The sequence below is a fragment of the Dryas octopetala genome, chromosome 7, assembly GCF_963921425.1.
Source record: "Dryas octopetala chromosome 7, drDryOcto1.1, whole genome shotgun sequence".
Taxonomy (NCBI): Eukaryota; Viridiplantae; Streptophyta; class Magnoliopsida; order Rosales; family Rosaceae; genus Dryas; species Dryas octopetala.
This window is the reverse complement of record NC_141372.1, coordinates 21,047,707-21,064,818: the sequence shown is the minus strand read 5'-3', so window position 1 is coordinate 21,064,818 and position 17,112 is coordinate 21,047,707. Positions and strand designations below refer to the sequence as shown.

The 17,112-nt window shown below is 51.5% G+C and overlaps 1 protein-coding gene across 1 annotated transcript in view; it reads left to right on the top strand.

Moving 5' to 3' along the window:
* Positions 1 to 16,827, top strand: part of LOC147280488 (TMV resistance protein N-like) — a 30,543-nt gene extending 13,716 nt beyond the window's left edge. The window contains exons 4-8 of the mRNA XM_086252217.1: positions 2,046 to 2,489; positions 2,608 to 2,883; positions 2,972 to 3,594; positions 15,767 to 15,992; positions 16,078 to 16,827. Coding sequence (XP_086108343.1) covers positions 2,046 to 2,489; positions 2,608 to 2,883; positions 2,972 to 3,594; positions 15,767 to 15,992; positions 16,078 to 16,827 — 2,319 coding nt within the window. The remainder of the gene's footprint in view (positions 1 to 2,045; positions 2,490 to 2,607; positions 2,884 to 2,971; positions 3,595 to 15,766; positions 15,993 to 16,077) is intronic.
* The last annotated feature ends 285 nt before the right edge of the window (positions 16,828 to 17,112 follow it).

The window sequence follows — 17,112 nt, the reverse complement described above, 5'->3', positions numbered from 1 at the left end:
GGGGGAGTTCCTCTCCGTGGTCGGCTCTACCGGTGTACCCCCTGGAGACCTCGACGTGGCCGAGCCGATCGTGGACGCTCCGGATTTGGTCCTGGACCAGAGTCCGGACAAGATTTTCCACGTCGGGCGGGGTCGGCTCGGCCGCATTTTCCCCTGAGCGTTCGGCCTGGTTACCGAGTCTCTCACTCACCGGTTGGCGAGTGATCCTCTCGCTCACCGGTCGACGATCCGACATGATCATAGTTGATCCCAGTCGGTCGCTCACCGATCGTCTCCCTGAGTGAGCCCCTGATGGGGAAGGATCCTGGCCGGTGATGGGGCCGAGCCTATCCCCAATCGGGACCCTGGTTTCGGCCGAATCGGCTGGACTGTTGGCCCCCAACCTGGATTGGGCCGGGGGTCGCCGGTTTGTATTCAGGTCGGCACGGTCTCCGCCTGAATTCCTGGGGACACGTTTCCCGAAAGCCGCCTGTTTTTGCTGAAGAAGACGGTGGGCGTTCAGGCACTCGGCCTGTTCGGCCGGGGTCATGTCCTCGAAGCCCGGGAAGATGTGATCCATTTCCTGCCGATCGGTCTGGTCGTTCGACTCGGCGGGAGCGCTTTGCCGAGAAGGAGACGGCGAAAGGACCTCCTGCTCGGTTCGGGTCCGTCGCGATCGGAAACCCGATCCCCCACTATTCTCAAGCTGAGCACGGTGGCGTGCAAGTTCCCCGGCCAGCTCAGCCTGTTTTGCAAGCAGCTCATTATTCTGCTTGAGGAGCGCATTTTCAGCGGTTAGATGTCGCTGGCTCTCCTTAAGGAGCTTGTGAGCAGCTCGGATTTTTGAGGGACCTTTGGACTTTGATGTCCTGGGGAGTTGTGCTCCCCTTGTCTTTTCAGGTGTTTCAGGCTGATGTTGTTCATCATTCTGAGACGTCCCTGAAGAAGAACTGGTGTCCCGGAAGATGGTAGTCATGATGACTTGCGTGAAGGAAGAGCTTAGCACTTGCGGTGATGAACACAACGGCTGAAGTCACCTTCCCACAGACGGCGCCAATCTGTTGATGCAAATTCTCGTAAGGTAGATGCAACAACTTAGAATAGCTGATCTGGCTGATCAGATGCTTTGCTGGATGATGAAGTGGATGTTGATTGAGATCTTCCTGCAAAAGAAACAAGATCAAAGGAGATGGACCGGTGTGGTACCAGCCAAACACGCTCCGATGATGAAATCAGAACAAGGCAAATGTTCTGGGTTATTCTCAGCAAGTTGGGTAAGCTCTTTGGTGAGTGGGAATTTTTGTATAAGTGTTTTTGGGTGGATGCGTAGATCCTCATTTTGTGCACATATGGTGCCTTATATAGGCAAAGGAAGACTTAATGAATAAGTTACCTGCATGTGAATGAATGGTTGCCAGAGACCCACGCACCTGGTCAGACCTAGTTGCATGCCCAGCTGCTTACTTCCTCAGCATTCAATGCTGCATTGAATGCCCCATTAAATGCAAGGTTGGAAGGTTCAGGCAAACTCCCCCAGTAGTCATGAATGCAGACTGGATATTCTATCTGTCAGAAGATTTGTGTCAGGTGCATTTAAGTGCGGCGGTTCGTCCCAGCATGATCTCCCCGAGAATGGCGGCGGAGAGCCGAGCCGAGCCGATACGAACACATGTTTCTTATGCGTAGACATGAAGTCCATGTGTGGTCGGATCGGAAATGGGATTCCAGACCGAGCCGATCCAAAAGATAGGGGTCCCTCCGAGTTCTGACTGGACGACGCCAGAGCTCGAAAGGAGGTCACTTTGATGCCGAGCCGAGCCGAGCCGGAATGACCGTGGAAAGATGGGCACTCAATCCCTTGGAAGATCATCGGTTCGGCTCAGACCAGACGTGGTGGGCCCGGCGTGGAGATCCGGTCTGAGCTGGCAGAGGAAGTGCTGATCAACGATGATGTGGAGGTCAAAGTTTGACCACAGAGAGTCAACTCCGAGGTGGGTGTTGACCAGCCACGTGTCGAGCCGTGATTGGATGTTCGGATAGATGTGGATTTTCCCACAAACAGTGTTGTGAGTTATGCCCAAGGTCTTCCATTAGCTCTTGAAGTCTTGGGATCTTTTTTGCATGGGAGAGGTCTAAGTGAATGGAATTGTGCATTGAGAAAACTAGGAAAAGTTTGTAACTCGGAAATTTTTGACATACTTAAGATTAGTTATGATGGTCTAGATGGGGAGGAGAAGAAAATATTCCTAGACATTGCATGTTTCTTTAACACTGAGAGCAGAGATCGAGTAATAAAAATACTAACTGCTTGCGATCTTTCTGCAATTATTGGAATAAATGTTCTCATCGAGAGATCTCTCCTAACTGTTTTGGATGAAAGGCTGTGGATGCATGATTCTCTACAAGAAATGGGTCGGGAAATTGTCATCCGAGAATCTCCTAATGAGCTAGGCAGGCGCAGTAGGTTGTGGCTTTGTGAAGATGCCAATTATGTCTTAAGCAAAAATACTGTAAGGGATTTAAGTACAAGAATAAGTTTATAATTGTTAATATATTATGTAACAAGGTACTGTACTAACCATTTTTCTTGAGTTATGAGGTTCACTATTTTGTATTCTTGTTTAATAGGGTACAGAAATACTAGAAGGCATAATTTTGAAGTCAACGGATGGGCCAAGAGTAAATGTGGACGCGAGTGCCTTTTCAATGATGAACAAACTGAGATACCTCAAAATTAATAATGCGAGTCTCTCTAATGAGCTTGAATATCTTCCCAATAGTTTAAGGATTCTTGATTGGGTCGGATATCCGTTAAAATCTTTCCCATCACATTTCAACCTAGAGAAGCTGTTCGAGCTTAACTTGTGTAATAGTAGCATTAAAAATTTTCAGATGGGAATAAAGGTACGTATCCTGTTACTTGTTTAATCTTTTGTTACCTATAGGAGTTGTTAAATCATGGAAACTAATTTTCTATGCTTTTACTTGACAGCCTTTGTACAATTTGAAAACCATTAATCTCAGCCATTCTCTGAATCTTGTGAACACCCCAAACTTTAGAGGTATGCCATATGTTGAGATTCTAATACTTAGAGGTTGTACCCGACTGTATGAGGTCGACCTATCAATTGAAGTGCTCGAAGGACTTACAAAGATGGACTTGAAGGATTGCAAAAACCTTGTGCGTCTTCCAATAAGCATATACGGCTTAAAGTCTCTGGAAGTTCTTGATATTTCTGGTTGCTCAAAGATCAAACTACCTTCCTCTTTTGGTTTTTTTGAAAAACTTAAAGATACAATTTCTCATGGATGTGAAGTGGTTCGGGGATCTTTGAATAAGTTCTTGCCGTTATCTGCTCTATGTAATTTAACGGATCTAAGACTAAGTAACTGCAATCTTGGGGAAAGAGCATTTCCCAACGGTATTCGTTGCTTACCCTCTTTAGTACATCTAGATCTGAGTGGAAATAATTTTGTTCTTCTTCCTTCATTCGTCCGATCATGTTTTAGGCTTGAGGCCATTAACTTGGCGAAGTGCAAGAGACTTCAAGAGTTGTCGGGCCTTCCAGCAAATAGGGAATTGAATGTATGGGCAGATGGATGTATGGGCAGATGGTTGTGTTTGTGGGAAAATCCACATCAATCCGAACAGCCAATCACGGCTCGACACGTGGCTGGTCAACACCCACCTCGGAGTTGACTTTCTATGGTCAAATTTTGACCTCCACATCATCACTGGTCAGCATCTCCTCTGCCAGCTCAAACCGAATTCCCATGCCGGGCCCACCATGTTCGGTCCGAGCCGAACCGATGATCTTTCAATGGATCGAGTGTCCATCTCACCACGGTCATTCCGGTTCGGCTCGGCTCGGAACAGGGCACGGTCTCTTTTCGAGTTCTGGCGTCGACCAGTTAGGGCTCGGAAGGACCCCAGTCTACTGGATTGGCTCGGTCTTGAATCCCATGCCCGATCCGATCACACATGGACTTTATGTCTACACGTAAGAACATGTTCTTGTATCGGCTCGGCTCGGCTCTCCGCCGCCATTCCCGGGAAGATCATGCTGGGACGAACCGCCACACTTAAATGCACCTGACACAAATCTTCTGACAGAGAGGATATCAGGCTTGCATTCATGACTACTGGAGCAGTCTGCCTGAACCTTCCAGCCTTGCATTTAATGCAGCATTGAATGCTGAAGAAGCAGGCAGCTGAGCATGCAACTAGGTCTGACCAGGTGCGTGGGTCTCTGGCAACCATTCATTCACATGCAGGTATCTTACTCATGAAGGTTTCCTTTGCTTATATATATATCAAGTCATATGTGCAAAAACAGGGACTACGCAACCACACAAAAAACACTTATACAAAAATTTCCACTCTCCCAAGAACATGCCCAACTTGCTGAGAATAGCCCAGAACATTTGCCTTGTTCTTCCCATTCTCCCAAGTTCTTCCTTTGTTCTTCCTCATCCACCATCAAACACCACCACTGACTTCATCATCGGAGCGTGTTTGGCTGGTACCACACCGGTCCATCTCCCTTGACCTTGTTTCTCTTGCAGGAAGATCTCAACCAGCATCCACTTCATCATCCAGCAAAGCACCTGATCAGCCAGATCAGCTTATCTAAGTTGTTGCATCTACCTTACGAGAATTTGCATCAACAGATTGGCGCCGTCTGTGGGAAGTGACTTCAGCCGTTGTGTTCATCACCGCAAGCGCTAAGCTCTTCCTTCACGCGAGTCATCATGACTACCATCTTTCGGGACACCAGCTCTTCCTCAGGAACATCTCAGAATGATGAACATCAGCCTGAGACGCCTGAGAAAACGAGGGGAGCACAACTCCCCAGGACATCAAAGTCCAAAGGTCCCTCGAAAATCCGAGCTGCTCATAAACTCCTCAAGGAGAGCCGGCGACATCTAGCCGCAGAGAATGCACTCCTGAAGCGGAATAATGAGCTGCTTGCAAAACAGGCCGAGCTGGCCGGCGAACTTGCACGCCATCGTGCTCAGCTCGAGAACAGCGGGGGATCGGGTTTCCGATCGCGCCGAACCCGAACCGAGCAGGAGGTCCTTTCACCATCTCCTTCTCGGCAAAGCACCCCTGCTGAGCCGAACGACCAGACCGATCGGCAAGACTCGGATCACGTCTTCCCGGGCTTCGAGGACATGCCCCCGGCTGAACAGGCCGAGTGCCTGAACGCCCACCGTCTTCTTCAACGAAAACAGGCGGCTTTCGGAAAACGTGTCCTCAGGAATTCGGACGGAGACCGTGCCGACCCGAATACAAACCGACGACCCCCGGCCCAATCAAGGTTGGGGACCAACAGTCCAGTCGGTTCGGCTGAAGCCAGGGTCCCGATTGGGGATAGGCTCGGCCCCATCATCAGCCAGGATCCTTCCCCATCAGGAGCTCACTCAGGGAGGCGATCGGTGAGCGACCGACTGGGATCGACTATGATCATGTCGGATCGACGACCGGTCAGCGAGAGGATCACTCGCCAGCCGGTGAGTGAGAGACTCGGTAACCAGGCCGAATGCTCGGGGGAAAATGCGGCCGAGCCGACCCCGCCCGACGTGGAAAATCTTGTCCGGACTCTGGTCCAGGACCAAATCCGGAGCGTCCACGATCGGCTCGGCCACGTCGAGGTCTCCAGGGGGTACACTGGTAGGGCCGACCACGGAGAGGAACTCCCCCTCCCGTACACCAGCAGAATCCTGGATGCTGAGGTCTCCCGCGACACCAAACCCCCCAAGATGGATCAGTACGATGGGACCAAGGATCCCTACGACCATCTTGACAGCTTCAGATACGCCATGGAGGCTCGCCAGGCATCTGAAGCCACGAAGTGCAGAATCTTCCCCTCGACCTTGAAGGGCTCGGCTCGGGGATGGTTCCGAACTCTCCAACCGAACTCCGTCGATTCATTCTCCGACCTCCGAAGGGCCTTCCTGGCGAGATATCGGGTTGTATCCGAACGACTCTACAACTTGAACGATATGTCGCTCGTTAAGCAGCAAGAAGGGGAGAGCCTCAAGGCCTATCTGATCCGCTTCAACATCGAGTATACGAAGTGCGACGATTGCGACGATAGGTCAGCAAAGAATGCCCTCATGCAAGGTCTGCATGCTGGGGGACTCCGCTCCCACCTAATGAGGAATCCTCCCTCCACTTACGATGAGCTTTCTGCCGAAGCCACTAAGTGGGCGCGGGCTGAGGAATGGGATGCTCAGGTGGAGGCCCTGAATCCCAAGCCGACCCCGACCAAGAGAAAGGAGGGAGAGGTTGCAAGTCCCAAACCCCAGGTCCAATCCAAGAAGACCAGGACCGAGGAGCCACGCCAACTTCTGGGTAAGGGACCCAAGTTTGTCCAGTACACGGAGTACACTCCCCTCAATGCCGGTCTGGAGACAATCTACTCCAAGGTCAAGGACCAACTCCCAGTTGCAAGGGAGATCAAGGGACCCCCCCCAGACAAAATCAAGGAGGGCGTCTTCTGCAAGTACCACTCCAATCACGGCCACGTCACGGGTGATTGCTACGCCCTCCGCGACGGAATTGAGACTCTTGCCCGGGCGGGTAAGATCAACCAATTCCTGGCCGGCGGGCCTAGAGTACCCAAGGCCGCGCTGAAGAAGCCCACCAACACCATCGAGGTCCAGGATGCTGCAATCGGATCGATCGGCGGAGGGCCAACCTTCGTGGGAAGCTCGAACCGATCCCAGAAGGAGTATGTCAGACAGGCGGCTCAAGCTCACGAGTCCTTGTCGATCCAGGCAGGTCAGCCCAGCACTTCCAAAAGACAGCGGAAGGACTGGGCGCCGGTCACCTTTGAGTCGAACGAGGCAAACGAGATCATCTTCCCCCATTATGATCCGGTCGTCATAGTGGCTGAGGTGGCCGGGACTACCATTGCGCGCTCCTTCGTCGATGGAGGGAGCTCAGTCAACATCCTCTACCACTCTGCGTTCGCGCAGATGGGCATCGGCGAGGATAAGCTGGAGACCGATACACCTGCCTTGGTCGGATTCGGGGGAGAAGTGGTTCAGCCCCTCGGACACATTTACCTTCCCCTTTCGCTCGGGAAGGGACCGATCAAGAAGACCTGTATGACGTACTTCATTGTCGTCAAGCGGCCGTCAGCCTACAACATCATTCTGGGCAGACCGGCTCTGGTCGACCTTGACTGCATCGTCCATTACGCCAACCTCCTTATCAAGTGTCCGGTGGGCGACGACTGCATCGTCATTCAGGGAGACCAGTGCTCGGCTCGGTCTTGCTACGCCGCTTCGATCAAGCAGAAGGGTCAGCTGCCGAACTCACAGGAACTCGACTCCATCGCTGATTCGGGCAGGTGGCCGAGGGCGGAGACGTTCGATTTCACTTCCGAGCCGAACCCAGAATCTCGGCCCCTTCCCGCCGAGGCCTGGGAAGAAGTGCCGATCTCGGCCGAGACACCGGATCGGCTCGTCCGAGTGGGGACTCAGATCAGCCCCGAGCAACGTTCTGCCATCATTAACTTCCTCCGTGCCAATGCGGAAGTGTTCGCCTGGTCTTACGATGACATGCCAGGCATATCGTCTGACGTGATCACCCACAGGCTGAACACCGATCCGGGATGCAAACCGGTCCGTCAGAAGAGGAGGTCATACGATCCGGTCCGATACGCTGCCATGGCTGAAGAGGTAACCAAATTGCAAAACAACGGATTCATCCGGGAGGTCAACTACCCCGATTGGCTTGCCAACGTGGTCATGGTGAAAAAGAACAATGGGAAATGGAGGATGTGCGTGGACTTCACCGATCTGAACCGGGCTTGTCCCAAGGACAGCTTTCCCTTGCCCAGGATAGACCAGCTCGTCGATGCAACAGCAGGACATCAGCTCCTCAGCTTCATGGACGCCTACTCTGGATACAATCAGATCCTGATGCACAAGTCCGACCAGGAAGGCACATCTTTCATAACGGATCGCGGCATGTACTGTTACAAGGTCATGCCCTTCGGCCTCAAAAACGCCGGAGCCACCTACCAAAGGCTGGTCAACCACATGTTCAGATCTTCCATCGGCAAATCCGTAGAGGTTTACGTGGATGACATGTTGGTCAAAAGCATCAAGGCGGACGATCACGTCAGGGACCTCTCAGACATGTTCGGGGTTCTGAAGGAATATCAGATGCGGCTGAACCCAGCCAAATGTGTCTTTGGGGTTCGGTCAGGAAAGTTCCTTGGCTACCTGGTCAGCCAACGGGGGATTGAGGCCAACCCGGAAAAGATCCAGGCCTTGATCAACATGAAGTCTCCAAAGACACGCAAGGAAATCCAGAGTCTGACTGGAAGAGTCGCCGCCCTGAACCGGTTCATCTCAAAATCCACCGACCGGTGCCTCCCTTTCTTCAAAGCCTTGAGGGGAGCAGGGAAGGGCATAGAATGGACCCCCCAATGCGAGCAGGCTTTTCAAAATCTGAAAAGGCACATGGGGGAACCTCCCATCTTATCCAAACCAGAAGAAGGTGAAGAACTTTTTCTCTACCTCTCTGTCTCTGACTCGGCTCTCAGCTCAGTTCTAGTGAGAGAGGTCGGCGGTGTACAATACCCCGTCTTCTATACGAGCCGAGCTCTCGCCGATGCCGAGACCAGGTATCCAAAGTTCGAGAAGATGGCTCTCGCCCTGGTCAGCTCGGCTCGGAAACTGAGACCCTACTTCCAGGCTCATTCAATCGTTGTCTTGACGGATCAGCCGCTCAGACAAATCCTGGCAAAACCCGAGACTTCGGGTCGGCTCATCAAGTGGTCAATCGAGCTCGGCGAGTTTGACATCATCTACCGTCCCAGGACGGCCATCAAAGGTCAAGCCATGTCGGACTTCATCTGTGAGTCGACCACCTCGACGGAGGATCCACCTCGCACCGACGCTATGCCAGCGGCGTCTGATCCGAACTCAAACGGCGATCACAGCCAGGTTGACCTCCTCACCTGGACCCTCTATGTGGACGGATCTTCCAACACCATGGGAAGTGGAGCCGGGCTTGTTCTGATCTCCCCAGAACAAGTTGTGATGGAGTATGCCCTTCGCTTCAGATTTCAAGCATCCAACAATGAAGCAGAGTATGAGGCTCTCATCGCCGGACTCAGGCTGGCAAAGGAGCTCGGCGCGACCAAACTGAACATCTTCAGCGACTCCCAACTCATCGTCAATCAGATATTGGGGGAGTATGAGACTCGAGAACCTAGCATGACTGCCTATCTCGAGAAGACTCGTCTGCTGCTTGGGAACTTCCATGAGTACAAAATATCCCAAATCCCGAGGGCAGAAAACTGCAGAGCCGACGCCTTGGGACGTTTGGCTTCGGCCACAGACACCGGATCCGCTAGACACGTTCCAGTTGAAATCCTGGACAGACCTAGCACCGCCGAAAACGAAGTCACCGTCATGCAGACCGAGGCCGAGCCGAACTGGATGACGCCGATCATCAATTACTTGGTCTCCGGGATCCTTCCCCCGGAGAGAGACAAGGCACGTCTCATCAAGACGAGGTCGGCTCGGTTCAGCATGATCAATGGTCAGCTCTACAAAAGGAGTTTCTCCCTGCCCTACTTGCGGTGCGTCACTCCCCAAGAAGGTCAGGATGTGCTGAGAGAAATCCACGAGGGGATATGCGGAAACCATTCTGGAGGAAGAGCCCTTGCCTACAAGACAATCAGACAGGGTTACTTCTGGCCAACGCTGAACAAAGACGCAGATCATCTCTCTCGCGCTTGTCTCAGATGCCAGCAATTTGCCGTGGTCCCCCATCAACCTCCCCAGGTTCTGACCTCCATATCCAGCCCCTGGCCGTTCGCGCAGTGGGGACTCGATCTGATCGGTCCTATGCCGAAGGCGAAAGGGCAAGTCACTATGGCCGTAGTAGCAGTCGACTACTTCACCAAATGGGCCGAGGCCGAGCCCCTAGCCACAACCACAGCCGAACGAATGGAGACCTTCGTCTGGAAGAACATCATTTGCCGATTCGGCATGCCGCACACCATCATTGCGGACAATGGCAAACAGTTCGACTGCAAGAAGTTCAGGAGTTTTTGTTCGCGTCTGAACATCAACTTGCGCTTCACCGCGCCTTACCATCCGCAGTCAAACGGACAGGTCGAGGCCATAAACAAGATCATCAAGAAGACCCTCAAGACTAAGCTTGATAATGCTAAGGGAAATTGGCCTGAACTCTTGCCAGAGGTGCTTTGGTCTTACCGAACTTCCTATCGCAATTCTACGAAGGAAACACCTTACGCATTGGCATTCGGGACTGACGCTGTTGTCCCGGTCGAAATGGGGACTCCTTCATTCCGGACCGGCACATACAATCCCGAGACCAATGACACCGGACTTCGGCTCGGCCTGGACATGATCGAGGAAAGGCGAACCGACGCAAACCTCTGCCGAGCCGCTTACCAGCAGAGGGTAGCCAAATACTACAATCAAAGGGTCAGACCCAGAAGCTTCGGATTGGGCAGTCTCGTCATGAAGAAGAATCCCCTTGCCATCAAGGAGAGTTCGTTCGATCCGAACTGGACCGGACCATACAGAATCACAGGCATAATCAAGCCTGGCACTTACAACTTGGCCACTCTGGCTGGGAAGCCTCTCAAGCATAGCTGGAACGCTGAATACTTGAAGACTTATTACCAGTAAAATGTGGTTAGGATCGGGGACTGTCCGACCTAACACCCATTCCAATCAATGAAGAGATGAACACATTTTGACTCATTTCTTCTTATTTTTCGAAGCGAACACTGGGGACTCTACTCCTATACACTTTCAACAAAGAGGAAAGATCTAAGCGTTCCCTCCGAAAAAATAACAAACCCATGTGCCGAGCCGAAGTGCCATTTTCGGCCCGACGCTCGGTACATTACAGACTCATCAGGTCTATAAACTCATGTGTCGAGCTGGCGCGCCATTTCCGGCCCGATGCTCGGCATATTACAGACTCATCAGGTCTATAAACTCATGTGTCGAGCTGGCGCGCCATTTCCGGCCCGATGCTCGACATATTACAGACTCATCAGGTCTATAAACTCATGTGTCGAGCTGGCGCGCCATTTCCGGCCCGATGCTCGACATATTACAGACTTATCAGGTCTATAAAAATCCCTGTCCGAGCCGAAGTGACTTCCTACAGTCCTAACGTTCAACAGGATATTTCTAAAAGAAAAATATACACCCCAATCAAAACTTTCATCGTGCATGCCGAGCCGATCTGAAAGGAGGTTTGAATATTTTTCTCAAAACAAAAACTGCATTCCTAAATATCTCAATGGGTATGCCGAACCCATCCGGGATCACTAGGGTTGTTAAATTTTTACTTATCTTAGTTATGCTTATCAAGCTGACCCTAAGACAAGTTCTAATTTATCATTACCATTCATTTTCATTACGATCGGCATGTCGTGCCGATCCCAGAATGTCTTGGTTTTCATTATTGTCACTTTTATCACTTTCATGTGTTATTAGTTTTGTCTTTTAGCTTAATTTCCGAGCCGAACTGACAGCAACTTGTATCATATAAAGACAATATTGATAAATAAATAACATAAAACCAAATACAAATTGTTCCAAAAACAATTAAACCCGAGCCACACTTCGGCTCGGGAACAAAAAACAAAAACAAGATAACATAAAAAACAAAATAAAGCCATCATGCAGATCGCTCGGCAGGGCCCTCCAGGATCGGCTCGATGGACTCCCCGGGCGTCTCCTCACCGAGCTGCACCACCTCAACCCCGCCGATCTGCATCTCAGCGTTGGGATCGGATTCGGGGGCCGGGGGGATCGGGGTTGGCTCGTACGCGGGCAGTGGAGGATCTTCAGGAGTTGGCTCGGCTTCGGCCGGGACTTGGCGATCGGGAGGAGGAAGCTCGTCCTGGTGACTCCCCTGGGTATCCTCCCCCTCGTCATCGGACTCGCCAAGGAATGAGACATCCCAGTCCGGCCTCTTCGACTTGATCTCGTCCAGAAGCTCCTTATACCCCTCGAAGTGGGCATCGGTAAGTGCCTGAGCGCTCGGCATTTCAGCTCGACGTCGGAGCTCGGCATTTTCAAACCTCCGTTCGGCCGCCTCGACGTCTCGCTGGAGATCGCCGACATAGTGCCTCAAGTCAGCCACATTTTGCTCCGAGGACGCAAGCTCCTTGCCGAGCCGAGCGACCTCCTCCTCCTTCCTGGCCAGCCTGGATTGCAGACCCTCCGACCGTTCGCGCTCGGCATTGACCGTCCGCTCGGCCTCGGCCAACTTCTCTTTCAGCTCTACGACCCGTGCCCGAAACCTCTCCAGTTTTGCCTCGGCATCGACGGCGGCCTTAGCAGCTTCGAACTGCCTCATGGCGAGCTGCAAGAAAAACATACCTATTACTAATCCGAACCGAGCGGATAGACGAAATCCGAAGTAAAAGAGACTTACCAACATGGCCTGGCGGGATGCGATCAGAGCCTGGTGGCTGAAGCCCGGCTCGCCATGATCGGCCCACAGCCCCTCCTGCACCCTCGCGGTCATCACGCGCTTAAGGCCCGTGACGAACGGCTCGAGGCCGGGGTCTACCTCCACCGCCTTTAGGGGCGCCGAACCAGATGCTCCGGCACCAGAACCGCCGGGTTCGGCCCGAGCCCTCTTCTCCACCGGGGCCTCGGTCTGGGGAGCTTTCCTCTTCTCTGCTTGCCGAACCGGTCTCGGCGCAGGAGATCTAGGCTGAGCTGCCGCTGGGGCAGGAACCTGAACGGCTCGGCGGGGGCCCGTCCTGCGGCCCTCCTCTGGACGCTCCGAGCAGCCTTCCTCCTTAGGCGAGCCTCCAGTTCGGTGGGCGCCATTCCCCTTTCTGCCCGAGGATTCCACCTGGGTACAAACCAGGAGATCCCGCTCTGTCTGATCTGGGTTTCCCCGAGCAGAAACTTGGTTGACAAGTATTCTGCTGGTGAGTCCCTGATCGCGGCGATCTGGTCCTTGAGCTCACCCCGGAGCTTGTACTTGCCCCAGCTGACTGCAAAGGCGAAACCAAAAAGAGTTAGACAAAAAAAAAAAAAAAAAATGCAATTATTACAAGACGTAAGCAAATTGTCCTCGGATCGGCCCCAAACTCCCAATGCCCACCTGGAATCCTAAAGGCTCTGGGAACCCGAGCCGAGGTCATTCTGTTCGGATCGGCGAACTCCCAATCCCCAGAGACAAAGAAATATCTTTTCTTCCATGTCTTCTGGGAAGAGGGATTCCCACCGAAGAGTGGCCCCGAGTACGCCTGAAGGTTGTAGAATCCGAGCTCGCTCTGCTTCGACCTCAGCGCGTAATTACAGAACAGGATGTCCTTGTGTGGCACACACTTGTGCACTTTGTGCCACAAGATATGCATAGACAGGATGATCCTGTATACGTTCGGGTTCAGCTGGTGTGGCGCCGCGCCGATCGTCGCGAGCCAATCCTGCAGGAAGGCGTGCAGGGGGAGCCGAACCCCATTCTCAAACATCTCCGGGTACATGGTCACCCATCCTATCGGAGGTCGGCTCGGCCTCTCCCCCTCGGTCGGCAACCTCATCAGCACGGAGTCGGGGACTGAGTACCTATTCCTCAAGTCCCTGAGATGGTATTCGGTCATCTCGTTGGGGATCTGATCGGCCTTCCACGCCAGTTCCTCATAGAAGTCCGGGTCGACCGGACTCCCCGTCACTCCCTGAGCCGAGGTCGACGCCTCGTGACCCCTGTCTCTTTCATCCGATCCTGAGGTGAGTCTGCTCGGGATGGTTGCGATCGGCTCGACGTCAAGAGGCTCTTCGTCGCCTCCTTCGGCCGTCCCTTGTTCCCGATCGGAACTCAGTATCTCGGGATTCTCTTGGTCTCCTCGGGCTCGGCGCTCGCCACCTGGGTTACGATTCAATGCCGAGCCGGCCTCGTCCAACTCTTCGGACAAACCGTCCCAACTCGCCTCACCCGCAGGTGGGCTTCGGCTCGGCTCGGCCTCACCCGCAGACGGGCTTCGGCTCATCTCAGCCTCACTATCTCCTTCAAAGGCTTCTCCCGAGCCGAGCCGGCCACTCGAGTCAGTCTCAGACATTACAAACACCTTCTCACCTTTCTCTCTCTTGCTTTTTGAATCAAAAAGTGGTTTTTCTCAAGAACTCTCAAGAACACACTCCCAAAACCCGAAAATGCAGAAAACTCAAAAAGGAGGAGAATCACTTACTGGTTTTCCTCCGCCCAAAGTCTCCGCCCCTAACACACTAGGAACCACCTCGCCCACGACCGTGTCTGGTCAAAGTCGGGATCGGACAACCTCTCGGACGGCAGTGAGAGATTGAAATTCGCGGCGAGAGAGGGAGGTTTCGCAGAGAAAGGAAGAAACTGAAGATGAAAGTGAAGAGGCAGAGAGAGAAAGGGACCTTTTATATCCCATGCAAGTCTGATCTCAGCCCTTCATTTCTGGCGCTTCACATGCCAGATCTTGACACCTGTCAAGCATTCAAAAATACCCATAATGAGGTGACCCTTACGTTCCCCCATGCAGAAATCAAACGTCCCTTCACCTGCCCCTGAGATATTTTGCCCAACCACAAGTCGTCTTGTGTTCGGGTCTTCGGGAACATGGACCTGTGGGGATCGGCTCGGATCAGGTAACACATTATCTTTGGAATTGTCCTTACACTTCAACTTCCAATCCACCGCTGCCCGCTCGGATCGGAAGCTGGGGGACTCCTGTTTGTGGGAAAATCCACATCAATCCGAACAGCCAATCACGGCTCGACACGTGGCTGGTCAACACCCACCTCGGAGTTGACTTTCTATGGTCAAATTTTGACCTCCACATCATCACTGGTCAGCATCTCCTCTGCCAGCTCAAACCGAATTCCCATGCCGGGCCCACCATGTTCGGTCCGAGCCGAACCGATGATCTTTCAATGGATCGAGTGTCCATCTCACCACGGTCATTCCGGTTCGGCTCGGCTCGGAACAGGGCACGGTCTCTTTTCGAGTTCTGGCGTCGACCAGTTAGGGCTCGGAAGGACCCCAGTCTACTGGATTGGCTCGGTCTTGAATCCCATGCCCGATCCGATCACACATGGACTTTATGTCTACACGTAAGAACATGTTCTTGTATCGGCTCGGCTCGGCTCTCCGCCGCCATTCCCGGGAAGATCATGCTGGGACGAACCGCCACACTTAAATGCACCTGACACAAATCTTCTGACAGAGAGGATATCAGGCTTGCATTCATGACTACTGGAGCAGTCTGCCTGAACCTTCCAGCCTTGCATTTAATGCAGCATTGAATGCTGAAGAAGCAGGCAGCTGAGCATGCAACTAGGTCTGACCAGGTGCGTGGGTCTCTGGCAACCATTCATTCACATGCAGGTATCTTACTCATGAAGGTTTCCTTTGCTTATATATATATCAAGTCATATGTGCAAAAACAGGGACTACGCAACCACACAAAAAACACTTATACAAAAATTTCCACTCTCCCAAGAACATGCCCAACTTGCTGAGAATAGCCCAGAACATTTGCCTTGTTCTTCCCATTCTCCCAAGTTCTTCCTTTGTTCTTCCTCATCCACCATCAAACACCACCACTGACTTCATCATCGGAGCGTGTTTGGCTGGTACCACACCGGTCCATCTCCCTTGACCTTGTTTCTCTTGCAGGAAGATCTCAACCAGCATCCACTTCATCATCCAGCAAAGCACCTGATCAGCCAGATCAGCTTATCTAAGTTGTTGCATCTACCTTACGAGAATTTGCATCAACAGGTTGTATGATGCATTCAATTTCAATAAATTGGAGAATTGCAAGAGACTTCAAGATGATGTTTGTTCATTGAGTGAAATTAGAGCAAATGGTTGTTCTTCACTGGAAATGATGTTTACTGCTGAAGACTATTTCAATAAATGGGAGAGATCGTCTTTCTTTTTCACCAATTGCTTCAAAATAAATGACAACATAGCATTTGAAATGCTGAAGACGTTCCTTCGTCAGGTGCGTGCTCCTTAGATATCTGTTTTGTGAGTGTGTGTGTTTTTGTACAAACACAGACATTAACACCCTAATTTTTATGTCATAGGGAATCACTAACTCAAGGGAGGATTTTCACATTGTAATTCCTGGAAGTGAAATTCCTGAGTGGTTCAGTCATCGAAGTGTTGGGGATTCAGTAAGTGTAAAGGTACCTCGAGGTTGGAATAATAGTGGGTTTATGGGATATGCTTTGTGTGCTGTTTTTGTACTCCCTAACGTTAACGCCAGACATAATCTTGGATGCTACCTGAAAGCCAATGGAATAAACCAGACATATTTTAATCCTGGTTTTCTCTTTAGAGACAAATTTTGCCAGGTTGGGTCAGATTGCCTTTGGCTATTCTACATATCCCGTGATAGTGAATACTTAGGAACAGAGTGGCGTACCAGTTGCAGTGAGATTGAGTTCTTCTTTCCAACCGAGGGGCTATTCTACGACAGAAGTGGCATACCAGTTGCATATCCATATCTGAAGGTAAAGAAGTGCGGGGTCCATTTGATATATGAGCAAGATGTGCAAGAGCTGAACCAAATAATGACGCAATCCAGCAGTAGCATTTCTCCGGAAACATTCAGGCAGAGGCAGAGCAACAACGTTAGCATTTCAGAGAAGACTCTGGAAATATTTTCTGATTGTACTGATTTTGAGAACGCAGCTGCTTCTGCTGCTGTACCAGTATCGGCATCTGGTGCCATTACTACCACCAAGCGAGGCCTTGAACAGGTTGATGATGAAGATGATGATGGTGGGGCAGCACTAGCAGGACCTAGTAAGCGGACGAAGTGCTTGTATTGAATTTGATGGGTGGAGACTGAATGTTGTTTCCAGCTGCTGTTGGATTTTAAAATCCACAAGCTTTATGCTATGTTTTGTGTTCATGGACTATTTAGTAATTTTTCAATTCTTTTATTTCATATATTTTTGGTCCAAACTGCTTAGTCGCTACTCCTTATAGAGTTGAAGGTGGAATTTTCAACTCTTTAATTTCATACACCACTGTAATTAGCTATTAGTTAGTGGATTTTTCTTCCACTTCGTTGAAATAGGTTCCAAGTTTCTAAGTGAATATGAATGGGAATA